This window comes from Raphanus sativus, chromosome 9, assembly GCF_000801105.2.
Source record: "Raphanus sativus cultivar WK10039 chromosome 9, ASM80110v3, whole genome shotgun sequence".
Lineage (NCBI taxonomy): Eukaryota > Viridiplantae > Streptophyta > Magnoliopsida > Brassicales > Brassicaceae > Raphanus > Raphanus sativus.
The window spans coordinates 32,692,310-32,717,752 of record NC_079519.1 but is presented as its reverse complement, the minus strand read 5'-3'; the positions used below and the strand labels follow the sequence as shown (position 1 = coordinate 32,717,752).

General features: G+C 34.8%; 3 protein-coding genes and 2 long non-coding RNA genes across 11 annotated transcripts; 1 reads left to right on the top strand and 4 right to left on the bottom strand.

Moving 5' to 3' along the window:
• Nucleotides 1-576: 576 nt before the first annotated feature.
• Nucleotides 577-5,390, bottom strand: LOC108828004 (phosphate transporter PHO1 homolog 5). 2 transcript variants are annotated; one of them, XM_018601538.2, is made up of 9 exons: nt 4,610-5,390; nt 2,840-3,318; nt 2,609-2,738; nt 2,374-2,494; nt 2,019-2,277; nt 1,829-1,933; nt 1,550-1,744; nt 1,184-1,468; nt 577-1,091 (listed from the first exon to the last, which is right to left on the bottom strand). In XM_018601538.2, the coding sequence occupies exons 1-9, from the start codon at nt 5,232-5,234 to the stop codon at nt 855-857; spliced, it is 2,436 nt and encodes an 811-aa protein (XP_018457040.1). In that variant the 5' UTR covers nt 5,235-5,390; the 3' UTR covers nt 577-854. The 2 variants fall into 2 exon arrangements, with proteins under 2 accessions (XP_018457040.1, XP_018457042.1); XM_018601540.2 differs by having other exon boundaries at nt 4,606-4,817.
• A 3,172-nt stretch (nt 5,391-8,562) lies between these two features.
• LOC108828007 (uncharacterized) lies at nt 8,563-9,154 on the bottom strand. Its single transcript, XR_001945756.2, has 3 exons — nt 9,109-9,154; nt 8,948-9,014; nt 8,563-8,818 (listed from the first exon to the last, which is right to left on the bottom strand). It is a non-coding gene; the product is annotated as an uncharacterized LOC108828007 (long non-coding RNA).
• Nucleotides 9,155-9,345: 191 nt separating this feature from the next.
• Nucleotides 9,346-10,589, bottom strand: LOC108828006 (uncharacterized). 6 transcript variants are annotated; one of them, XR_008938485.1, is made up of 5 exons: nt 10,104-10,568; nt 10,022-10,033; nt 9,784-9,932; nt 9,502-9,638; nt 9,346-9,421 (listed from the first exon to the last, which is right to left on the bottom strand). It is a non-coding gene; the product is annotated as an uncharacterized LOC108828006 (long non-coding RNA). The 6 variants fall into 6 exon arrangements; XR_001945754.2 differs by having other exon boundaries at nt 9,784-10,228; nt 10,455-10,589; XR_008938488.1 differs by having other exon boundaries at nt 9,784-10,366; nt 10,455-10,571.
• Nucleotides 10,590-11,248: 659 nt separating this feature from the next.
• LOC108828005 (phosphate transporter PHO1 homolog 5) lies at nt 11,249-16,438 on the bottom strand. The gene is made up of 10 exons (XM_018601543.2): nt 15,671-16,438; nt 14,904-15,267; nt 14,698-14,818; nt 14,464-14,593; nt 13,267-13,387; nt 12,905-13,163; nt 12,721-12,825; nt 12,302-12,496; nt 11,883-12,167; nt 11,249-11,804 (listed from the first exon to the last, which is right to left on the bottom strand). Exons 1-10 carry the CDS (start codon nt 16,287-16,289, stop codon nt 11,568-11,570), a joined length of 2,436 nt encoding a protein of 811 aa, XP_018457045.1. The 5' UTR covers nt 16,290-16,438; the 3' UTR covers nt 11,249-11,567.
• Nucleotides 16,439-22,766: 6,328 nt separating this feature from the next.
• On the top strand, nt 22,767-25,308 carry LOC108828501 (uncharacterized). Its single transcript, XM_018602220.2, has 2 exons — nt 22,767-22,926; nt 23,034-25,308. The coding sequence occupies exon 2, from the start codon at nt 23,054-23,056 to the stop codon at nt 24,986-24,988; it is 1,935 nt and encodes a 644-aa protein (XP_018457722.1). The 5' UTR covers nt 22,767-22,926; nt 23,034-23,053; the 3' UTR covers nt 24,989-25,308.
• Nucleotides 25,309-25,443: the final 135 nt, after the last annotated feature.

Genomic DNA, 25,443 nt, shown 5'->3' with positions numbered 1-25,443 from the left:
ACTAGACCCACTTAAGAAGACCCATTATATGTCTAACTCTATGAAAGAAAGAAACCACTCATAAAAGAACATCAACATCTTGGCAATATAGTCCAAACATGAACAACCACTGTCTTAAAGAAGACTTTACACTGTCTTGTCTTCAAGTTATGAGTTGTTGACAAGCTTAAGCCCCCACAGCTTATATCCTCACAGTGTCTCACATGCAGAACGACATCACCCGTGTCAGTTCCCTTCTTTGTTTTGCAATCGTAGTAAGGAGGAGCATGGAAACAAGGATCTGGTGGCATAGCTCTACCACAAGGAGGATTCATCATGTTGGTTTGATTCTCTTGCTTATACAGAATCCAAGCTCTCAATCTTCCAAGTCCTTGTGCTACATACCCAAATGTAGACCAAGCACTTATAACCAACTTATCTGTCAAGCTGAGCAAGTACCTTTCTGCCCAAGCTTTCCTGTTATGCATTAGCTTCTCTGTTTATTGAGTGTACTTTTTTTGTTAGTATATGATTTCTTGATGCAATAATATCTTAGAGATTATTCACGTTTTAGGTTTTTTTTTTGCACTCCATACATGAGAAACTTATGATATTTTGGAAACACTCAAAATGAGAAATACATAGTACATTGCTTAATGGATTTTCTAGCCCCCCTCACATACATACCGGTGATCTCAAAACCTAGTATGATAGTAGCTCCTAGTCCTAGAACTAACCATATCCTTCATGATCTCTTGATGGGTCGGCTCTTGTCTAAATCCAGTCTACGTCTTCTTCTTACTCGATGTGGATGAATACAGTTTGAAGAATCTGTCACTACCATAGTTTTCAAAGACAAAGAGAGATCCAACTACTCAGTTGTCTTTGTCGTCATCCTCATCGTAGTTGAACGGTAATGGAACCGTCTTGAATGCTCTGTACTTCCCCACGTTGTTCAAATGCTCATTCTCTAACCTGAAGAAGTTCCATATCCCACGTCGGATGATCTCTAGACTGGCTACAAGAGCGACCATCGTCTGTTTATGCATGAAGGAGAAGTTGAAATCCAGCACTGTCTGCACCCAGGCGAATCTAAGCAAGACATTCAAGATCTGCACAGTTGTTTTTTTTTTTAAATTTAAGAATCAGTTTTTGCTAGATGATTCAAGATGATGAGGAGTAGGCTTTGTGTTAGTGCTCTCACCATGGCGATGAAGTATACTTTCTTTTGAGGGATAAGGAGTTTATCCCTAAGCCAACGGTTCTTAGAAGTCCTGTTTAGGAGACCCCAGTCCAAGACTAAGTCCCAGTAAGTACAGAAAATGGCGGCAATAGCTGAGAAGATCCCAGCTAACACTCTCCACAAGAATTGATTATCCTTGTCCACACTGTAAGCTGTCCTCAAGCAGACAGCCGCTATAGTCAAGAAGTTCTTGATAGCATTGTATCCTTGCTCTGTGTTTTTCTCTTCAAACAGCCGCCTCAAGCACTGCATAGAGATCATGTTTTAAGCAAATGTTTTATCATATGAAATAAAAAAAAAAACAAAAAAAAAGACGGTTAGATTCACCTGAAGGAGACGACAGGTATATGGGACGACAGCAACGATGAATAAGAAAGCATTGTAGGTGTCTGACTCAGTGCAAGTGTTTTGTCTGAGTTTGTAATCTCCCCAACCGTAGTGACATATGTAAAACTGGATGCTTCGAAGAGCTTGCACCTGACTTGTTAACTGATCTCCCAACAAGAAATCAGGTAACGTTACCTGCAAGATTGAGAAAGGTGATGAAAATCAAGTTTTATCATCATCATCAAAACGAGAGAGCCTTTTCAGTTTCTGTTCTTCTACCTTGTAAAGAGGAGCAGCAAGGCAGTGAAAGAGGCACGTGAGGAAGAACAGGCGGCTTGAGCGGTAGAAGATGTTGAATGGTAAGACCAGAACTATAAACATGCACTAGATAATCACAAAGCAAAACCCTGTTAGTAATAATAATGACGTCATATATATAGCTGAGTTTTTTGGATTAATATGGACTTACAATGAGGAGGATAAGAGGAAGAAGCTCGGTTAAAGCTTTGTAATCATTAGTTTCGGGGTCAACCTCCATGTCAAGATTGGCAATAACACAGAGAAGAGCCAGAACACCAATGCTGAAGCCCACGAGTAGGACTTGTCTATAGCTAAGTTCTGTTCCTTGCTTGAACCCGAATATGAAAGAATAGTTCACCCGGTAACGCCTCCAGTAGTAAATGTTTGCAGCATACATGAGTACGTGCAGCACGATGAACCCAAACAAGCTGCAAAAAGAAGGCAGAGTGCATTCAAACAAACAGTTTTCAACTTAAAATGTGTGGTACAAACTAGTAGAGAAATAGGGCTTAAGTAGTGATTACCTGTAAAGAGGGAACATGGTGTTCATGTACTTTTTGTGGCCATCCTCCTGCAATAAGTTCCGGGTGCGTATGATGGCGAACAGAGCCACTACTAGTGAAAACATGCATCCTCCCAAGAAGCCTGAAAACCAAAATCTAATAATTAGAGACTGACAAGCATAGTCTGAAGAAAACAACATAAAAATGTTGAGAATCTAAACTGACAAGTGATAAGTACGTATTATGATTGTACTACCTGTGGAGAACGTGATTCGATGTCTATCTCTTTTAGCTTGGGGTCTCAAGATGTTCATCCCTTTTGTTCTATTAGCATTTGTGAAATGCTTTATGAACGTAGCTTCAACACGCTCCATAAGTCTAGTAACCTGTGACAAATAGAGGAGAAGCAAGAAAAGATCAGTTTTATAAGAATGATTAATCAAACTGAATTAAAAAAAAAAAGAAGACATTATTTTCTTTTTTTTACCTCATCGGAGCCACCAAGGTAAGAGTTATCAACCATTTTCATGTAAGGCTTTGCGCCATTCCTCGAAGTGACCTTATCATACTTCTTCAATATCTTGGAAAACGCCAGCACGTTCAAGAAGCTGTAGCTTTTGAGTAGCCTAAGCTTCTGGTAGAACTCGACGAAGGCGCGTCTGAGCTTCTCCTCGACTTTCCTTAGATTATCTCTGCTGAACTTGAGCTCGTCAAAGTTCGAGGACTTCAGAACGTGTTTAATGGTGGAACGTGGCGTTTCTTTCGTGTTGTTGATCTTCACACGGTCCAAAACCTCGATGGAAGATGGTCTTACAGCGTTCAGTCTACTTATGTCACCGGTGGCAACGACTTTCTCTTCTTCTTTCTCCTTATCTTCGTCTTCGTCTTCTTCTTCGTCGTCGGATTTGCCGGCTTTGCTTGATCCTCCTTCCTGTATTGCTTCCAGAGCTTGAGCGCCAAGTTTCACTACAGCCAAACCGGAATTTGAGTTAATCAGATTTAAATTATGTGACTCGGTATATACTGATTCGACAATAACCGGAATTAATCATTAATCAAATAGAATAGACCACAGGTATTCCAATTTTACCCTCACAAGTCAAACCGGTGAGTATAATATTCAATGCAATATAACAAGGAAAAAAAAAGAAATTTTGAGAACCGTACCGAACCGGAAACCAAAATAGGCATTCGATAATGTTTTTTTTTATTTTATTGTTAAGAAAATTATCGAAAAGGACAAAAATAGCACAAAATCAAATTTTTATCACAAAATAACATCACAAGAAAAAAAAATGACCAAAATAAGTTTTATTAAAAGGTAAATATGCATTTATAACCCTTGAATTAACTAATTTAAGACTTATGATTTAGAGTTAAAAGGGTGGAGTTTTAGGAATGTATTCAAATTTTTTAAAATAAAAAATAAATATTAAAATTTTTAAAATAAAAAGATGCTATTTTGGTCATTTTATTTTTGAGTGCTATTTTTGTGACAAAAACTTAAAAAATATTATTTTAAAGATTTGCTCAAAATTATTTGCAGAAACAGGTGGATTTTACCTATTTAAAATAGAGTATATAGAAAGAGCTATATCCTAGCGGGATGGTATAAAATGTATTTAACCTTTAAGTATTATTAATCAAATATAAACAAATAGTTTTTTTTTTCTGAAACACTAAACAAATAGCTCAAAAACTCAAAATTTTGAATAACCTATAAACTTCTGACTTGAAAATCCAAATTAATATCTGAAGAATATTTTAAACCTAAATAAATATTTCAAGTACTCAATTTTATGTATTTTGATATAATATCTACAAGTATCCAAACTCAAACCAAAATTCTCTAAGCCGGAAATGAGTATTGAATCCAAAATAAATTTAAACGAAGATAAAATATATCGGAATATTTATTTTCAAAAAATATATATATATATATCGGAATGCGAACTATTAATAATTAAAATTCAATCCGACATTATATAAATTTTAGATAGGGCCTAGAGTGTGGGGCCATTCGGTTATACGGTCCGTGAACACATGAACCGATGCTCAAACGCGTCAGTCTGGGCCATTCGGTGTTACGGTCCGTGATAACCGGAATCAATCATCAAACTAACAGCTGGCACTAGTAGGTGCAACGAACTAGAGAAGATTTAACGATTCGGTACGGTTACATTTCGATAAAACCGAGAATCAAACTGGTTAATGCACACATATACCGACTCTCACACTGAGTTTTAGGTTTACCTACTGGATCTAGCTCCGGCGGGAGTAGAAGCTGCGACGGCGGCGGCGGAAATAGCGACATTTGAAGCTAAACGAGTCATCTCCACCGTCCGTTCCTCCCACGGCCACCCGTCAGGATGCTCCACTTTAACCCTAAACGCGATCAGCGCGTCCATCTGTTTGTTGAGCATCACAGCTTCTCTCATCACTTCCTCAACTTTCTCTTTGTAAAACTTCTCCACTTTGTTGAACTCGTCGTCTAACCGCCGGAAAAACACCATCTCGTACTCTCCTCCTTCCTCCGCCGCCATCAGAAACGTCGTCTCGTATCCGTGACTCGCCGAGTGGACCAGGATCGGCGCCGACTTCGGTCCTTCCTCGATGTCGTCGTCCGAATCTGAAAATGGACCGATCTGTGCGCCACCGTGGGGATGTCGTTTTCTTCCGAGTAAACCGCTGAATGTTCGGTAGATTGTCATCTTCCGGTGGAGATGTTGGCCGTGGCCGTGGCCGTGACCGTGGTGGTGAGGAGTGTTTTTGCGTTTGAAATTGACGATCTCTTTTAGAAGAGATTTGAGATAGTTGTAGTCCATGTAAGCTTCGTGCCACTCCGGCACCATCTGCGAAGAAAATTCTTTCCCGAACTTCATTAGTTCTTGTCTGAAAATCTAGGCTTTTGGTTTTCTTTGTTGTGATGTTTGTTCGTCTCTCTGTCTCTGAAGAAGAGTTGTTAAGAAGACAGGATTACTTATAGGGATGGTATTAATCACTGACAGGTCGCAGTATCTCCGGTGGTTTATGTTAATTTAAATAAAAACGGCAATGTGTATCAATTTGTGAATAGTCTTGTATCATTGAAACTTTGTTGAAAGTGGAAACCATTTACCAAAGCGCGTGTAGGACTGTCCCACGCACATCAAACAAATTGTTATTTTCTTTCTAATTCTATTTACTTTTGGAGTGGAAAATATAAATAAAAAAATACGTTATTCTATTTTAAATAAATTATTAAAGAGCTAAAAATAAAGTTAAGTCGAAATTATTTCAAAATCCAATTTAAAATGAAAAGGGAGATGAGACTAAAAGTGCTTTTAAAATGATTTTTTTTAACTCATCATCAACTTATCATTAACCAAATGATAAGTTGATGGTAACTTTAAAATAAAAATTGAAAGCAATCCAAATTATTCAAATGATTTGAGAAACTGGAGTTAGTAACCTTTTAGTAGCCACTTTTTATTACTATTCTTTTAAAAAGTGCACGATAAGGGTTGTGGTTTCTTTTAGAAACTAACTTTTTAAAAATCTAATCGATAAAATTAAGACTACCACAGATAAAAACAAATTGGTCCATTAAATTCGTCAGAGGGCTCCAAATTAAATATATCTGCATGAGGCGGCCAATAAAAAGGCAGTCTGTCAAAGACACTAACGAGTAAGTAGACCTCTATGGCTTTATTAATAGAACATTAACCTAAGTACTATAGTTCTTATTATCCAATTATCAAATACTAGAAAAGCATTTAGAATATCATTTAAAAATATAAATTCTTTCCAAATTCTTTTTACCCAATACTTTTATATAAATATTTTTGGTAGATCATTTACATTTATAATATATAAATTTTTAAAAATAATTTAATATAATTTATTTATTTTATTATTTAATAAGATCATACATTTATATTTGTTTCTAAAATTTGAATTAATAGTTTCGAGTTTTTGAGTTTTTTATTTTTAGAAAATAATATTTCATATTAAAATATAATTATTTATACAATTAAAATGATTTATTCTTTCATTTAAATATAAAATTTAATATATTTATATATATATTATTTAAAAATAAACAAATTATATATCATATACTAATTGATATGTGAATCATTTAGTTCAACCAACCACATTTTTAAATACATTTATAAAAATACATTAATATTGAAACATATTGTTTTTATGGTATATTGGTATTCGTTTGCAAGATCGGCTCTGAGATTTTCGCAGTTCGAAATATTTTTTGAGAAATCAAATATTTTGAGGATCGATATTAATGTTTAAGGATTTATTTCTATGTACAAACCCCCTCTAAAACTTTTGAAGACCAAGATTATTGTTTCATTCGACCGTACTTAGATCCGGTTTTACTTATTTGTCATCTGCTTTATCAGTCAGACTTTAGTAGAAAAAATTGAGTTTGAATTATATGTGACATGAAGTTAGCAAGATATGTGATTATGAATAAATATTTTAATTAGGGGCAATTGTTTTGATTTAAATCCAAGGTCAGTTTAATTAGGGGTAAATGTTTTGATTTCAATCCAAGTTCAGTTTGAATTTGTTCGAGTTAATTTGTTTGGTTCTAAACATTCAAATTGTTTAAAACTAAATAAATGTATGAATTTTTTTGTTTGATTTGTATTAGTTTCTAATTTTTAAAAATTGTCAATTTTTCAATATTCAAGTTTTGTTAACCAATTCATTTTAGATACTTGAAAATATAATCAAAAAGTTAATTTAAAACTAAAATTTTAGATGTTCAAAATGGTCTAATAAATTAAAATTCAGGTTTAGTTTTCAATTCTTTTTTTTTGAAGTAAAATTAAAATGTTTTAAACGTAAGTTGAAAGTTATTTGTTTTTTGTGTAAGTTGAGAAATTTTTTACTGTATTCTCAAACATTATGCCTAAAAAGTATTTGATTGATACTGGCTAATTTTATCATATTATATAAGTCCAGTAATCTTATCATATCATATTATATTATTCAGCCTACCTGACACAGATTTCTTGGCTTATTTTATCGTACCTATACCATCTAATTAATTATAGTATATCATTAGTTTGATAAATACATAAGAAAGCGTGTACAGTCCAAACTTATCTTTTATCATGTTAAGAAACCTAGCTACTTGTATAACTAGGGGCTTGGCCCCGCGCAAACGCGGGGTTATTGACGTATACGGGGTTATTGACGTAGTTGTTGTCTACCTCAATCTTTGCAGGTCATGCAATGTACACTTGTTTTTTAAGATCTCAATATAACTTTCATGCTCTGCTGCTGAAGCTATTACAACTACCTTTTGTCACAAATCCTTTCTCAGCAGGCTTTTTTGAACCACCTCCAGAGCCAGATGCATTGACAAAAGAAACACGATTGACTGGTTGAGATGAACCAAAAATCGGGTGAATCACTTTGGTATACATGAAAAGCTTTTGTAGCGTTGTATATTCAGCATTAGTAGCTGAAGAACTATAATCTCCAACTGGTGCAAATGTGTAGCTCTCGGAAACCATGACCTTATTGTTTCCCTAAACTTTAATCTGGATTTGGAAAAAAAATGCACGGCCAGTGGAAACCAGGCAAATAAATATCAGAAAGAATATTGTTCATAAATTTAGAAATAGGTTGAAGAAATGGTAAACTGAGAAGGTAAGCTGAGAAATAAAAAGAAAAGGTAAACTGAGAAGCATAAATATTTTATGGCAGTAGTAAGATGAAGGTGGAAACATATTTTTCTATACGACAATAGTTAGCTTATATGATTTTCAATTGTATTGTTCATATACACTCGATCGTGAGAAAATAAAAAGAAATGCCTGAAGTTGAAAGAGAAATGGAGGTGTGAGTGTATTCCTTTGTAGGGGCTCTGTGTTCTTTTTACCTACTATCTCATATGAAAATGGTTTAATATAATTGAAAAATTATTTTTATTTGTTTTCAGAACTGATCAAAGGCTTTGGAAGTTAAATAAGACATTTCTATTAAGTTGCATAGCTTGGTTTCATAAGAAGGAAGATAATTATATTCAATCCTATATTATTATTATTTTTTAAATTACATTTTTAAATCTTTCTTTTTTTTGTTCAAAACATTTTTAAATCTTTCTTTTGTCGTCAGTCTCATGATATCAAATACTCTATTTATGTTGTTTGATTTGATAAGATATATTTTAAATTTCCAATATACGGACCAATCAACTGCATTATTAAAATTTCCTTCCAAACAAACATAACCGATATCAGTGCTACATGAAAAGCAAAAAGCTTGTTTTATTTAATTTTAAACTCTTTGAGAGAGTAAAAAAGATCGGTAGTGCTCCAACCATATACAAAAAAAAGGCCCAGAAAAGAAGCGAAGACCACTTCTGTCACTGCTCTTTCTTATCAAAGAAACTCTGAGGCAAGGTAAAGTCTTCCTCGGGGTTAAGAATTTCAATGTCCTCATTATCTGATTTCTGATAAAAATCCAGAGGCAACAGATTAAACCATCATAGATTCACAGCACAATTCTAATAGCAGCCAGCTTAGAAGCCAAAGCTATGTAGCATCACAATAGTCAAATCTTGGCTGTAAGGATTACTCACCAGCATCTCTATGTTGTAGAAACGATCCAGTAGCAGAACCTCATCCGCTGGGAACTGTCGGTCAAAGCTATGTGATCATAGAAAAAAAGACTTCTTTTAAGGTCCAAACAAATCAATAGGAACTCAGGGAAAGAAGCAAGTATGGGCAAATGTCAGACAACCTTCTGCCCAGATACTCCATTAGACCATAAAGAACGTATGCCTGCACACCACATTACAACAAAAATCCCATTAGTAGAAAGCAAGAAGCCAGAGAACTGAACTGATCAGTGTCATGGATTGAATTACAAAGAAAAATGATCCCTTTTTGGGTAAAGGTTTATGCTTTCTGATTCAAAGCCATTTGCAGAACTGGACAAGGAACAGGATATGATTTTATTTTGTGAGAGAAGAGAACTTGCCTCGGAGTTTAACGGGAGGATAGATTTCAAGAGCTTCTAATAACGTGAGCTCCAATTTAACCTGTGACTGCTCCTGAGAATTAAATCCAAGAAAAGCGGAACTTTTTAACATCACAGAACAAAAGGAGTTAATTGGCAGATAGAGAGAGAAACCTTGGAGAGAGAAGAAGCAGACAAAAGGTAAGGCCTTACAGGGAGGGAGAGAGCACAGACATGTCATCTTGCTCTATCCATGTAGAATAACCCACTCACAGAGTTGCTGTTGATTTGGATACTTTGTGACTGCTCATCTATATTTGAAATATTAGATTTGGATTAACATAAAATAAAATGGAACCTTCCAAATATTATTTGCTGTCCTGCAGGAAAATTTAAAAGGATCGTATATCTAAACGTTTTCATATATAAAAGGATTCTGAAAGTAAAAGTCAGCACCAATTCGTTGAGTAGAATTGTGATCCCCGTGAACTCTCCATTCTTCTTGACGTTCCTGGGATGAGACGACCAATAACAAACTGAGCAGTTCCTCTGAGGCGAAGAGTCGAAGGTAAAGTGTGGGACGACGGCGTTATCCACTGAAGCACCTGATGAAGACATTTTCGGATCGGAGGTTACAAAGTTAAACAAAGTAGAAAAGTGGAGGAGTAAAATTAAGAGGCAAATGAGAGCTAACCTTGGTGATTACCTGATTGGAAAAAAATGTGTTAGTTACATGGGACAATCATTGTATGAACCAGAGAACAGGTGATCCTTACCTCCAAACAGTTTAGGATTAACCGTGGTTACCAACATCACAGACTGGGTTCTATCCCCTGCTTTGAAAATGCTCCTAAAGGTTGATGCAGCCTCATCCCACAGAGATAAGTAGACGGTAACATTCCTGTCGTGGAAACAATAAGTAGACTCTTTCAACTAATTGTAAAAGCAAAACCCAACAATGAATTGAAAAAACTATCAAACAGTAGGTTGGAGTCGTGTTTCCACAGAGATGCTACACAACTTGATACCCTATCCAGAGCTTGAAAAATACTCAAAGGTTATGTAAGGTTCAATCAGGAGGCGAACCACAACTCTGGTAGAAAAGTTAAGAGAAAATTGAAAGTCACCATTGACAACATTGATTTATAGGAGGCTGGAGATTCCGTTACAGGAATATGAATCGCAACTTCGGCAGAGATCTTGCGTAGTCATAAGGTCGAGCAATGAAGATGGACGCCGGAATAGTAATCGTCTGAAACAAAGGATCTTGAAGCCCATGAAGACATAAACGAACGGACCGTTTTGCGTCAAGCCCATAGCAAACCCGTTAAAAAAAATTAAAGAGGTGGGGCCCACGAAAACGCTGACGTGGCGCAGTGGGAGTGCCTCAACTCCCTCATTATATTATAGAATTATATTATAGATTTCTACAAGTATCATTTCTTGAAGATCTCAATCGTAACGGTAAATTATTCTAGTTTCATAAAATGTAAAATACTCATCTGTGATATTGAAGTTACCTACGCTGATCTCTATCTAGAAACCTCTATCTATTTGGACTTATAGAGTCATAGTAATATAACACGTTTCTTACTTCTACCAAACAAAAGGGCACATGCGTTTTTCACCATAGATAACTCTTATAGGGTTTTAAGTATTCACAAATTACGATGTAGAAAGTGCAAGGTCAATGAATATAGTGTCGTGTAATATATCTGACGACAAGAACGATCAACATCGTTGAATTCAAAATATCTTTGTTTGTAGAAAGTACAAGGCCAATGAAAATAACTTTTTATGTAAGTTTAAGCTTTAGAGTATGAACTCTATAACATATCTCTAAGCTTGATACGCAATGAATGTTTCCTTCAGTTAACCTTTTTTTGTTCTATGATTTCTTGATGATGCAATAATATTTAGAGAGAAGTTACCTTTTAGTTCTACTTCTAGGTGTGTTTCCTCTCTTGTCTTCATATACATGAGGAATGATATTAAGAACTCAAAAATAGAAATGCAGAGTACATTGCTTAATGGCCTAGGATCAGATAGTGAGCTCTAGTCCTAGAACTAACCACAAGTTTTTTCTAAAAAAACTCTTACAAGTTACAAGCCCTGAGATTAACATCTGATCCTTAATCTTGGTGTCGGCTATTGTATAATTCAGTCTTCTTCTTACTTCATGTGGATGAATTCAGTTGAAGCGTCTGACTTTACACAATTTTAAGACAAGAGATCAAACACTAGTTGTCTTTGTCGTCATCCTCATCATAGTTAAACGGTAATGGAACCGTCTTGAATGCTCTGTATTTCCCCACATTGTTCAAATGCTCATTCTCTAACCTGAAGAAGTTCCATATTCCACGGCGGATAATCTCTAAACTGGCTACAACAGTAACCATCGTCTGTCTATGCATAAAGGAGACGTTGAAATCCAGCACGGTCTGCACCCACGCGAATCTGAGCAATACGTTCAAGATCTGCACCATTTTTTTTTAGAAAAAAGAATCAGTTTTGCTAAATGATTCATGATGATGAGTAGGCTTGTTAGTGCTCACCATGGCGATGAAGTATACTTTCTTTTGAGGGATAAGGAGTTTATCCCTGAGCCAACGATTCTTGGAAGTCCTGTTTAGGAGACCCCAGTCCAAGACTAAGTCCCAGTAAGTACAGAAAATGGCAGCAATAGCTGAGAAGATCCCAGCTAACATTCTCCATAAGAATTGATTATCCTTGTCCACACTGTAAGCTGTCCTCAAGCAGACAGCCGCTATAGTCAAGAAGTTCTTGATAGCATTGTATCCTTGCTCTGTGTTTTTCTCTTCAAATAGCCGCCTCAAGCACTGCATAGAGATCATGTTTTAAGCAAATGTTATCATATGAATTAAAAAAACAAAAAAAAAGACTATTCAACAAATGTTATATAATATGAATGAAAAAAAGACAGCTAGATGTTGTCTGAAGAGAGAATGTGTACCTGAAGGAGACGACAGACATATGGGACGACAGCAACAATGAATAAGAAAGCATTGTAGGTGTCTGACTCTGTGCAAGTGTTTTGTCTGAGTTTGTAATCTCCCCAACCGTAGTGACATATGTAAAACTGAATGCTTCTAAGAGCTTGCACCTGACTTGTTAACTGATCTCCCAACAAGAAATCAGGTAATGTTACCTGCATGAGGACAAAGGCGAAAAAAATCAAGACTTGAGCGGTAGACACGGCAGTGAAAGAGGCACGTGAGGAAGAATAAGCGACTTGAGCGGTAGACACGGCAGTGAAAGAGGCACGTGAGGAAGAATAAGCGACTTGAGGCGAAAAAAATCAAGACAAAGTAAAAAAAGGAAAAATACAAATATCAAATATTTTGTATCATCAATCAACAGTTTATGATCTACCTTGTAAAGAGGAGCAGCAAGGCAGTGAAAGAGGCACGTGAGGAAGAATAAGCGACTTGAGCGGTAGAAGATGTTGAATGGTAAGACCAGAACTATAAACAGACCCTAGATCACAAAGTAAACCATGTTAATAGTCTGTCATATAGCTTAGTAAGCTGGTTTCTTTTTGGATATATGGACTTACAATGAGGAGGATAAGAGGAAGAAGTTCGGTTAATCCTTTGTAATCATTAGTTTCGGGGTCAACTTCCATGTCAAGATTCGCAATAACACAGAGAAGAGCCAAAACACCAATGCTGAAGCCCACAAGTAGGACTTGTCTATAGCGAAGTTCTGTTCCTTGCTTGAATCCGAATATGAAAGAATAGTTCACTCGATACCTCGTCCAGTAGTAAATGTTGGCAGCATACATAAGTATGTGCAGCACAATGAAGCCAAACAAGCTGCAAGAACAAAGAAAAAAAAGGCATAATGTATCTGAACAAACAGTTTTCACTTTAAAATGGTCAGTACAGATTAGTAAGAACGGAACCAAATCAGGTTTACCTGTAAAGAGGGAACATGGTGTTCATGTACTGTTTTTGGCCTTCCTCCTGCAAAATGTTCCGGGTGCGTATGATAGCGAATAGAGCCACTACTAGAGAGAACATGCATCCACCCAAGAAACCTGAAAACCGAGACCCAAAATTATAAACTGACAAGCATAAGCTGAACATAAAAAGTTGGTGATTGTGGATTAGGAAAACCGATTTTAATAGATAATGTAGTTATCCTAAATACAAAAAAAAACGTCAAGTTTTAAAGTAATACTAGATCTTGACCCGTACGACTGCACGGGTATATATTTTATAGTATATACAAACTTTAGAAAATGAAAAATTTAATGGTTCTATCTTAACTATTTTTATTTAATGAATTCGCAAAGATCCTAACCGAACACGAAATCCCAAAGAGATCCGAAAACAAACCTTAACGCCCACTTCTAGTCACTATTATATATCCAATATGTGTCATCATAGATTACAAAAATATGTGTCATCATATAATTAATCGTATTTTATACATACCATCAAATAAGTAATCTTTGCGATCATATAAATATTTTATATAATTAGGTAATAATATTTTATATGTAAATAAGCACATATTATATTTTTAAATTTTGATGTGATATATAAAAACCCATACTTTAAGTTAGTGTTTGAAATCGGGCTTTGTATTGTATTTTCTTTTTATATTGAAAACATTTTGACAATGGTTATTGAAAAATATTTTAGTGAAAATCATTTTTGAATATATGTATATTATTGAATAAACTTTTGATATTAATCAGTATTAAATTATTATTTTGATTTGAAATATGTATATCAAGTAACATAAACCCATTACATTTTAGTATAATGTAATGGACTTCTAACTTTTTAATAGTATAGTCCATTACTTTTTTTCCTAATATACTACTATCAATGTTTCCAAACAGTATTATATTTATTTTCTTACTACTATCCATGTTTCCAAACAAATCCTAAAAGTACTTCTACTTTAATAAGATAGATAAATACGAATGTAAGAGATTGTAATTTATTCATTCACATAATTAATATACAAACCATAAAAGTGAGTATTTGACTCTATCAAGATTCATTTTCTAGTTTTCTTGCAATTATTCTGGAGTTCCACAAAGAACATTATAATGAAAACTCTTTAAGTTTTTGAAAGTGACAAGTATTATGATTGTACTACCTGTGGAGAATGTAATACGATGTCTCTCTCTTTTAGGTTTGGGTCTCAAGATGTTCATCCCTTTTGTTCTATTAGCATTGGTGAAATGCTTTATGAATGTAGCTTCAACACGCTCCATAAGTCTAATAACCTGTGACAATGGAGGATGAGCTAGAGAACATCAGTTTTATAATGAGAGACATAAGAATGATCAATCAAACTGAATAAAAAAAAAAAAGAAGACAATTTTTTTACCTCATCAGAGCCACCAAGATAAGAGTTATCAACCATTTTCATGTAGGACTTCGTAGCATTCCTCGAACTAACCTTATCATACTTCTTCAATATCTTCGAAAACGCCAACACATTCAAAAAGCTGCATACGTTTCCATCGAATCTCAAAACAATTAATCATAAAGTTCCAAAAGAATCACATCATCAAAAAATTCAAGAACGTATACCTGTAGCTCTTGAGCAGCCGAAGCTTGTGGTAGAACTCGACAAAAGCGCGTCTCAGTTTCTCCTCGACTCTCTTCAGATTATCTCTGCTAAACTTGAGCTCCGGGTTCGAGGGTTTGAGAACGGATTTAATGGTGGACCGAGGCGTTTCTTTGGTATTGTTGATCTTCACACGGTCCAAAACCTCGATGGGAGATGGCCTTGCAGCACTTAATCTACTTATGTCACCCGCCGCTGGGTCGTAAACGACTTTATCTTCTTCCTTCTCCTTGTCGTCTTCATTTTCATCTTCGCCTTCGTCGGATTTACCACTGCTGCTTGATCCTCCTTCCTGTATTGCTTCCAGAGCTTGAGCGCCAAGCTTCACTACAAGCAAACCAGAATTTGAAATAATCAGATTTAAATTAAGTGAATCCGTACGTACTGGTTCTACATAACCGTAATTAATCTTTACATCAAACCGAAGAAACCAATTGTATTCCAATTTTGCCCTCTAGGTTCAGTAGAACATGGATTAATCATCATAAATCAAACCGGTAAGAATAGTACACTATAGCCAGAAAAAAAAAACAATTTAAATCTGACGGTTGAGTGTTACGGTCCGATAAAACCGGAATTAATCATTAACGTACCAGCTGAAACTAGTCGTTGCAACTAATTCGGTTTATATATTCGGTACGGTTACAAACCGGTGAATTAACCGGAACCAATCATTAATCTAAAACCGTTTAATACACACACACACACACTCTCAGTTAGGTGTACTTACTGGATCTAGCTCTGGCCGGAGTAGAAGCTGCGACGGCCGCGGCGGAAATAGAGATATCGGAAGCTAATCGAGTCATCTCCACCGTACGTTCCTTCCATGGCCACCCATCAGGATGCTCCACTTTCACCCTAAACGCGATCAGCGCATCCATCTGTTTGTTGAGCATCACAGCTTCTCTCATCACTTCTTCAACTTTCTCCTTATAGAACTTCTCCACTTTGTTGAACTCGTCGTCCAACCGCCGGAAAAACACCGTCTCGTACTCTCCTCCTGCTTCCGCCGCCATCAGAAACGTCGTCTCGTATCCGTGACTCGCCGAGTGGACCAGAATGGGCGCTGATTTTAGTCCTTCCTCGATGTCGTCGTCAGAATCTGAGAAAGGACTGATCGGTGCACTACCGAGGGGATGATGTCTCTTTCTTGCTGACTTTGAGAGTAAACCGCTGAATGTTCGGTAAACAGTTAGCTTCCGGCGAAGATGATGTTGGCCGTGACTAGGATTGTTTTTGCGTTTGAATTTGGTGATATCTTTTAAAAGAGATTTGAGATATTCGTAATCCATGTAAGCTTCGTGCCACTCAGGCACCATCTGTGATGAAAATTCTTTCCCGAACTTCATGTCTGAAAATCTAACCTCTTTGGTTTCTTCGTTTGTTTGTTTGTTTTAGTTTGTGTCTGAAGAGTAGTGAGGAGGACAGGGGATAAGTGGATGTATTAAATAGTGACAGGTCGCAGAAAGTTTCCAGAAGAGCAGAGTCTCTGTCCGTGATATATTTTGAAATAAAAAATGGCAATGTGCATCAATTTTGAATAAATTAGAATTGTTTCTTTCTCAATCTTGTTGATAGTTGAAACCCATTTACCGATGTGTTCTGAAAAAGGTAACCAATGCGCGTGTTGACTGCCCCACGGACATCGAATATAGCTAGAAACCCATAGAACAAACAAAACTGATTAATTAAAAAAAATAAGAAGATACCGAATCGAGTTATTCAAATAAAAATTGAGAAATCGGAGTGAGTAGCCTTGTTGGAGTAAACATATACTAATCCCAATTTTCTCTCTAACGAATTGAATGCACCAAAATTGGGATGAATATATACTCCCTCCGTTTCATATTATATGTCGTTCTAAGTCTTTGTACACAGATTAAGAAAACATTTAATTTTACATATTTCCAAAATAAAAATACTATTACCAATACACATCAACCAATATAAAAATAGAATAGAGAATATTTTCAATAAATTTTGCATTGAAAACCGAAAACGACACTTATTTTGAAACAAAAATTTTGCTCTAGAACGACATATAATTTGAAACGGAGGAAGTATTTATGAAGCGGCTCAAGAAAGCTGAACGTGGATGACAACTCCTTTGTAAGATAAGTTTTTTCAGTAGAAGAAAAACGTCTCAATATGAGATTTTTTTTTTTTGGTGTACGCAATATGAACTATATATATATTTTGAAAAGGGCTTTGTATAAGCTATATATGCCCTTTTATCAATCTAGTTATACGATTTAGGAATTGACTGGTGATAGTCTAATATATCTAATTAATTATATCATTAGTTGATATACAGATAAAAAGTGTGTACAGTGCCTACTTGCATTCTCATGTTAAAAAATTAGCTACTTGTATCATTTTTACAATGGAAATCCTTTCTTGAGATCCCAAACTTCGATCTTAGCGGTATATTAATTTTATAAAATCTAAAATATTACTCTGATATCCAAGTTACCTACGTGAATCCCTTATCTATTATATTATGAGCCTATAGGACTTTAAAAAGTCATTGCTAAATAACACGTTTTTTTACTTCTACCAAACGAGCAAACGGGCAAATGCATTTTACCATAGATACAAATATGGTTTTAGATTTAAGTTATGTATTCACATATTACTATGTAATATCTGACAAGAACGATCCAGTTCGTTGAATTCCAAATATCTTTGTTTGTAGAAAGTACAAGCGCAATGACTATAGTGCAAGTTTAAACTTTGAAGCATGTAGGAAAAAAACAAAACTTTAAGGAATGTATAAACTCCATACATATGATTATCGACATCGTGTCCAATTATGCATGAACGTGAAAATTAAGAAGATAACATGATGTAACTTATTTTTTGGTTATGTAAATACTGAAAAAGAAATATTTCTAATTATTCCCTCTGTTTTAAAATAATACATATTTTAGAATTTTTACACTTATTAAAAAAACACATTAAAATTTAGTTATTCATGCATAGCTTTTTTATAATTTTATATTTCCTATATTTTTAAACTAATAAAATTTCAAAAAAATGCATTTAATATTTTTAAAATATACAATTTTTCATTATTAGTCGAAAAAATACATTAAAATTTTGAAAAATAAATATTTTAAAGTATTTTTTTCTTAAAATTTGCATCTTTTTGAAACGGAAAGAGTTATATGTATTATTTTAAACAATATGATGAAATTTCAATCAGAATATGAATGTACGTACAAATTTATTTTGTTACCAGAGATCTAATAAAAATTATTTAGAAATTATTTAAATAACATGTTTTTCATGCACTCTATACTTTATTACAATTCTATTTTTTTCCAACATCAAAAAGATACTTTTATCATCTTAAAAGTTATTTCAGTACGTGCTGAAAAGATAAAAGTTATTCCAGTACGTCACTAATTATTAGTTTGGCAGACTTGCGTGTGAGAATCTCACTTTACACCTCCAGGTCCTCCACTTTTTTTTGTATTATCATGTTCTTTTGAATTAACTTTTTGTATTGTAAATGTTATTCCACTTTTGTTTTTTTCTGAACTTTTATTCCACTTTTGTTTTATAAGCTTTCTCGTGTTAGTCTTTGTCATCCTTCTCCTAAAGTATCTGCCTCACTTATAAAGAGTGCTCACCGAAAACCCTTAAAAGTCTCATGCCCATCTCGTGTTAGGTGTTTTTTTAATGGATAACTGAGAGTTAGGTTTCTAATGATTGTTAACAAAATTATTCTATTATGATTTTTTTAATTTCATATATATATATATATATATATTGTTAATCAGAAATTTAGTTAATAATTATATGATTCTGCTAAAATATTTTATTGGACTTGAATTTTAAACAGTTAAGTTTATTATAAAAAAAGCCTGAAGATTATATATATGTACATTTACAAAAAAAAAAGATTATATATATGTATTCTTTAGATTCTCAAAGTTACTATAGTAATATTTTGAAAGATTTTTTTTTATACTTTAGAAAGATTTTCTAAATATACAAAAGCCTTTGCAAATATAACAAAATTCTTTATCAATTAAATAAATCTCACAACTCTTCAACTCAACCAACTCTATATAAATTCAATTTTCCAATAACCCCCCTTCCCCTAGAGTTGAGAGAAATAAAATAAATTTGCCAAAAAATTAAAATAGATGTAATTGATCTACCCAACAACAAGAATAAAACAAAACGTTGTTTCAGGACACACATTACGACTTGATAGATGCTTTTTTCTTTCTCTGGTGATATTAGTGCTACTAACCAAAGCGGTGGTAGTCTGAAATAATTTTTTTGGGGCTCGTTGATCCTGAATTCGATTCTCGATATAAACTAAATTAAAAGGGTTATTAAAAGTTTAAAACCGATCTTGTCCACAGACTATTGTCAACCTCTCTCTACGTATTTATTTAATTTAACATAGTTCGTGTAATATAGCAAATTAAGTGTTTCTGGAAGCCGCAAATCAACAGGGTTTTGCCGACCTGAGATGTTTCTCAGACTCTCGTAGTCTTGTTTCTCTAACGACATCCCCATCAGTGATCTTGGGGAGAGGATCATAAATTTAATTTTTTATTATTAATTTCTTTTATTTTTTTCGTTTGATTATTAAAAAAAAAAAAAAAGAAAAATATGTGGACTAATCGCAGATCGCCACGCGGCGTAGAGCTCGCCGATACAGCGCTAAACCGGTTCGTCCAGAAAGGGTGCAGCGAGACGGGATCATTCAAATTTATTATTATAATACTTTTTTGGAAGCATGAGACCTCCCCTCCTGAATTCTTAATGCGTCTGCTCTAAGAAATTCTCCACGACATCCGCGTGTTGAATAGTTCTCTTATCTCTATCTCCTTTTGTTTTACGCCTCGTTCTGGGACGTTTTAGCGGACGGATTAGCAAAGTCTGTCCTTCGTTCTTGTATGACCTTCCCCTTAGTGGAATAACTCTTGTTTTAAGTTATTGAATGAATGAAGTATGGTTTGAAAAGAAAAAAGCAAATTAAGTGTTTAATTCATTTTGAACAACATTAAGTGTTAAGTTTTTCTTTTGTTAAAGTTAATATAAATCATAAGGAGAAGATTCAACAAACACGTATCACCTCCATATACGGGCTACATTACATAACTTATAAAGAGAAGTATATAAGTAATATCTTATAATCTCACTGGAGTATAACAAATTCTCTTAACAATGGTCAAGTCAGCATGGACATTACTATTTGCTGTACAAGTGTTCACCACTTCCATCAGTACTCTTTGTATGGGTAATACCAGGGGCGGATGCAGAAATCTTATTAGTTGAGGGCACAATACAATAGATAACAAGAAAAAAATTTAATTGGGGGCACTTTTCCTTTTTATTCACTAAAACCAAGAACACTTGATCAAACTGATATAAGTTACATAAGAAAAAAACAGAAAACAGTGGGCGCACGTGCCCCCTAAGCTCTACATCCGCCCCTTGGGTGTAATACCAGTTTGTGACAAACTTCATTTTTTTATGTCCGACAATGCATCAGTTAACTAACGTTCTTTTGTATGATCGACTTTAACATTTGTACTAGATTTTGATCCGCGTTTTAAAAACGCGGGATTATTTATTTTTAAGTATCTAATTTTATGATATAAAATTTATGATTATTTTTTTTTATAATGCATTTTGTAACATTTTTAATAGTTATTTGTAAAAAAATATTTAATAGTTGTTTATATGTTTTAGGATGATCAATATCTAAAAAATAATATTTTTTTTGAAAATAATTATTAATTTTTTGCAAAATTTAAATCGAACTCGAAACCCATATACTAAAATGTTTAATATAAAAAAGAGAACTAAATGTATTGGACTCAAATCATATCCAAACTATGATAAATTTATTGAACCTAAATTATAGATTTATTTAGGAAACATACTTTTTTGGTCAACTCTTTTATAAATACAAAAATCCCAATTTTACTATCTAAAAACACATTATCTCTTCTCATTTCTCTTATATCTCTGTCTAACCTTTAACTAAAAATCTAATTACTTTTTTGGTTATTTGGCAAATAAGTTATTTTATTTATCTGTTTGAATATTTTCAGATCTATTTTTCGTAATGCAATAAATCTTGTAATTATATTTGGAAATATGTGCACAATCGATTATATTAAATGATATAGATTGTTGCTTAAAACTATTTCTACGCAATTTTTAAAGAAATAAAAGAAACTTATATAAGTGAGTAACATGCCACTATAATAACTCAAATAATTAAGGACATAATCTTATCAAAGAATTTGCTTTAATAGTATAGATATATGAGCATTGCATAAATTAAGATAATGAATGATCCCATTAGTTATATTTTTGGCACTGACATAAATAATTTTTTTTAAAGAATTAATAAATGTTTTGGGATAAAAATATATTATGATATGAACGTATGGGTAAACTATATAATCTCACAATAACAAAAAATGCAAAAGTATATATAATCTCTATCATATCATTTATTTTGAATAAAAATACTCCATCAGTTTGAATAATAACTGATCGTAGTAGAAGATTTGTCGTGATTCACTATGGTAACAAAATCTTTCTTTGGCAAATATACAGGAATTATTTTATAATTTTATATTTTATTATAATTTGAGTTTTATATGGTGGTTTCATATCAGATCCAAACTTGAACAAATAGACCCTACGATCCGTATATAACCCATATATAGCATATATTAACATATATAATCTGTTAATATTATTAGTTTCCTAAAATTAATCTAACGCCCTATATAAATATACATATATGAGAATCATATTGTATAATATGTCTATTTATACCTTCTTTCATTACTTTTAAAATATTTTTAATTTCTTAAAAATTAATATAATTTTTAATGCAAAAAATATATTTGAAAATATTTTGCTGAGGGATATAATTTTGTTCTAATAATTTTTTAAAAAGAAATTTATATGTTAAATTAAAGGATTTTATATATTGTTTGTTAAGATATTTATTTACATATTAAGGTATTTCAGACATATTTATAATATTAATTTTACATACTGAATTTTCATTTCAAACATTTTAAATTTAATAAATTTTCATTATTACTTTTATAAAATATATATTGTGTTTCCCTTTATTGTATCAAACAAATTTTTTATTCTCTTTGTATTAAATATTTTTGACATATATATATATATATATATATATATATATATATATATTTACAAACGATGTAGTAAAAAAATATTGTTTATTGCTCAAGTCTGAAACATTACATAAACATAGATAAAAACTAACTATTTCTAGCATTTTAAAAGTACAATGTATATAATTGATACATTATAGTTTGATGTGTAAATATGTCGTGTTCCCCTTGCTATTTTGAATACAATGTTAAAATTAATATTCATTTAGAGTATAATTTGCAAAATCGATCAAACAAAAAAAAATCACAACAAACAAAAACTTAAGAATTAAGCTAAAGGTTTGATATAAATTTGTAAACGGAAACGTTGTTCTATCATTGATGTACGTTCTTTTTGTTATCAGTTTTGCTTTATATGGGCCTAGGGAATGTGTTATAGTCGATGGTTTTGATAAATTAGTTTGATTTTTAGTTAGGGATATTTCCTTATTTATTTATTGTAATTAAAGCAAATAAAAAGCTAATGGCATGGAATTGTAATTATCTTAAAAAATCAATGGTAGAATCTTAGTAGGGATTCTGCTTTAATAGTATAGATATGATTCTAACAATCACCAGTCTTCTTTATAAATAAAAAACAAAAAACAAATTGGGCCAGTAACGAACCGTAAAAGCCCAATAGTTCATCAAATTCGCACCTCCACCAGTCAGATCATCGTCTCCTTCCTTCTTCCTCCTCTTCTTCACCTCTTCTAGGGTTTCTCCACCAGCTAAGCCCCCTACTTGTCGAGTGACTTCCTCCTCTTCCAATACGTGATCACGCACTTACCGTCGAAGAACAAATCTTCTGGTAAGTAAAGACCATTTCGCCCCTCAATTTTCTCTCCGATTATAGAATCATTCATTTGGATTCATCTGAGTTTTAAGATCTATATTTATGTCGTTTCCTCATTTCAGATAATCAACAAACTCCTCAAATGGCGAAGAACCGAGGAGGATCCGCGATGTCACTCGAATCCTTCGTGTCAACGATGGCTCCACTCATCGACATGGAGAAAGAAGCCGAGATATCAACCTCACTAACCACCGGCGCTTCGAGAAACATCGAAACCGCTCAGAAGAAAGGCACCACGATCCTCAACCTAAAATGCGTCGACGTGCAGACAGGTCTCATGGGGAAATCTCTCCTCGAGTTCCAATCCAACAAGGGAGACGTCCTCCCCGCTCACAAGTTCGGCAACCACGACGTCGTCGTTTTGAAGCTCAACAAAGCCGATCTCAGCTCCTCTCCGCTCGCGCAGGGAGTGGTGTACCGGTTGCGAGACTCCGCGATCACGGTTGTGTTCGACGAGGTACCCGAAGAAGGGCTGAACACTTCTCTGAGGCTGGAGAAGCTCGCTAACGAGGTGACGTATCGGAGGATGAAAGATACGTTGGTGCAGTTGAGTAAAGGTGTGTTGAGAGGACCTGCTTCGGATCTAGTCCCGGTGTTGTTCGGGGAGAGAGGGCCTACGGTTGCTAAGAAGGAGGTTGAGTTTAATCCGTTTAACAAAAATCTTGATCAGTCTCAGAGAGACGCGATTTCGAAGGGTTTGTCTTCGAAGGAGGTCTTTTTGCTACATGGTCCACCAGGTACTGGTAAGACGACTACAGTCGTGGAGATAATCCTGCAAGAAGTGAAACGCGGGTCCAAGATCCTCGCCTGCGCGGCTTCGAACATCGCTGTCGATAACATCGTGGAGAGGCTCGTTCCTCACAAGGTGAAGCTGGTGAGAGTGGGGCATCCAGCGCGGCTGTTACCTCAGGTGCTGGACAGTGCGTTGGACGCTCAGGTTCTCAAGGGGGACAACAGTGCGCTGGCGAACGACATCAGGAAGGAGATGAAGGCGTTGAACGGGAAGCTGTTGAAGGCGAAAGATAGGAACACGAGGAGAGGGATACAGAAGGACCTCCGAGCTTTGGGTAAAGAGGAGCGTAAGAGGCAGCAGTTGGCTGTATCGGACGTGATCAAGAACGCTGATGTCATTCTCACGACTCTTACCGGCGCGCTGACGAGAAAGCTTGATAACGTAACTTTTGATTTGGTGATTATTGACGAAGGAGCGCAGGCTCTCGAGGTTGCTTGCTGGATCGCTCTGCTGAAGGGTTCGAGGTGTATACTTGCGGGAGACCATCTCCAGCTCCCGCCGACGATCCAGAGCGCTGAAGCTGAGAGGAAAGGGTTGGGGATAACGCTCTTTGAGCGGTTGGCGGATCTTTACGGAGATGAGATTAAGTCCATGCTTACTGTTCAGTACCGTATGCATGAGCTTATAATGAACTGGTCTTCTGAAGAGCTTTACGGTGGGAAGATAACAGCGCATTCGAGTGTTGCCTCGCATATGCTTTTTGACTTGGAGAATGTGGAGAAATCTTCTGCAACAGAGGCGACTCTGCTGTTGGTAGATAGCGCCGGGTGTGACATGGAAGAGAAGAAAGACGAGGAAGAGAGCACTTACAATGAAGGTGAAGCAGAGGTTGCAATGGCACATGCCAAGAGACTAATCAAGAGTGGAGTTAAACCTTGTGATATTGGAATCATCACGCCTTACGCTGCTCAGGTTATGGTGCTTAGGATACTTAGGGGCAAAGAGGAGAAGCTAAAGGAGATGGAGATCTCTACGGTGGATGGTTTCCAAGGACGAGAGAAAGAAGCTATCATCATCTCCATGGTTAGATCGAACTCAAAGAAGGAGGTTGGGTTTCTAAAGGACCAAAGGAGAATGAACGTGGCTGTGACTCGCGCTAGAAGACAGTGTTGTGTGGTCTGCGATACAGAGACGGTGAGCAGTGATGCGTTTCTTAAACGTATGATTGAATACTTTGAGGAGCATGGGGAGTATCTCAGCGCCTCTGACTACACCAATTGGTAAACTCAGGCCAGTTGATAGATTTTGTGCAGAGCCAATACTCTTCCTTTGTTCAGACCCTCTGGGATTACTTGTCTGCATACTATATCCATGGACATGTTTGTACCTTCTTTACCTGGCTTTGAATAAAAATCTTGGTCCCTCGAGCATTCTTCAAGGCTTGTCATGTGCTATTTGTGTTGCCACCGTTTGTAATCCTATGAGTTTTGAATATTAAGCCATTAAGGTGAAGTCAAAACTCAAACTCAAAAACAAAAAAAAATGTAAATTATTATTGGGAAAAATAAAAAATTCCGCTGCCGGGAATCGAACACGGATTTCAAGAGATTAATCATTGACATTCTTCTCCTAATTGAAATTGACCGATATGCTACAGCGGATATTAACGAACAAAGGATAACTAATATCATTTTATCTATATCATATTAAATGGGCCATTAGACTTACTACACCCAACC

Excerpts from the sequence above, each read along its gene's own strand:
- LOC108828004 (XM_018601538.2), bottom strand. The coding sequence starts at position 5,234 with ATGAAGTTCGGGAAAGAATTTTCTTCGCAGATGGTGCCGGAGTGGCAC. Across the intron at positions 2,739-2,839 it reads ACCTTGGTGGCTCCGATGAG|GTTACTAGACTTATGGAGCG; the intron begins GTAAAAAAAAGA and ends TATTTGTCACAG. Across the intron at positions 1,092-1,183 it reads AAGTATACTTCATCGCCATG|ATCTTGAATGTCTTGCTTAG; the intron begins GTGAGAGCACTA and ends ACAACTGTGCAG.
- LOC108828005 (XM_018601543.2), bottom strand. The coding sequence starts at position 16,289 with ATGAAGTTCGGGAAAGAATTTTCATCACAGATGGTGCCTGAGTGGCAC. Across the intron at positions 13,388-14,463 it reads TCGTATTACATTCTCCACAG|GTTTCTTGGGTGGATGCATG; the intron begins GTAGTACAATCA and ends CTCGGTTTTCAG. Across the intron at positions 12,497-12,720 it reads TTGCTGCTCCTCTTTACAAG|GTAACATTACCTGATTTCTT; the intron begins GTAGATCATAAA and ends GTCCTCATGCAG.
- LOC108828501 (XM_018602220.2), top strand. The coding sequence starts at position 23,054 with ATGGCGAAGAACCGAGGAGGATCCGCGATGTCACTCGAATCCTTCGTG.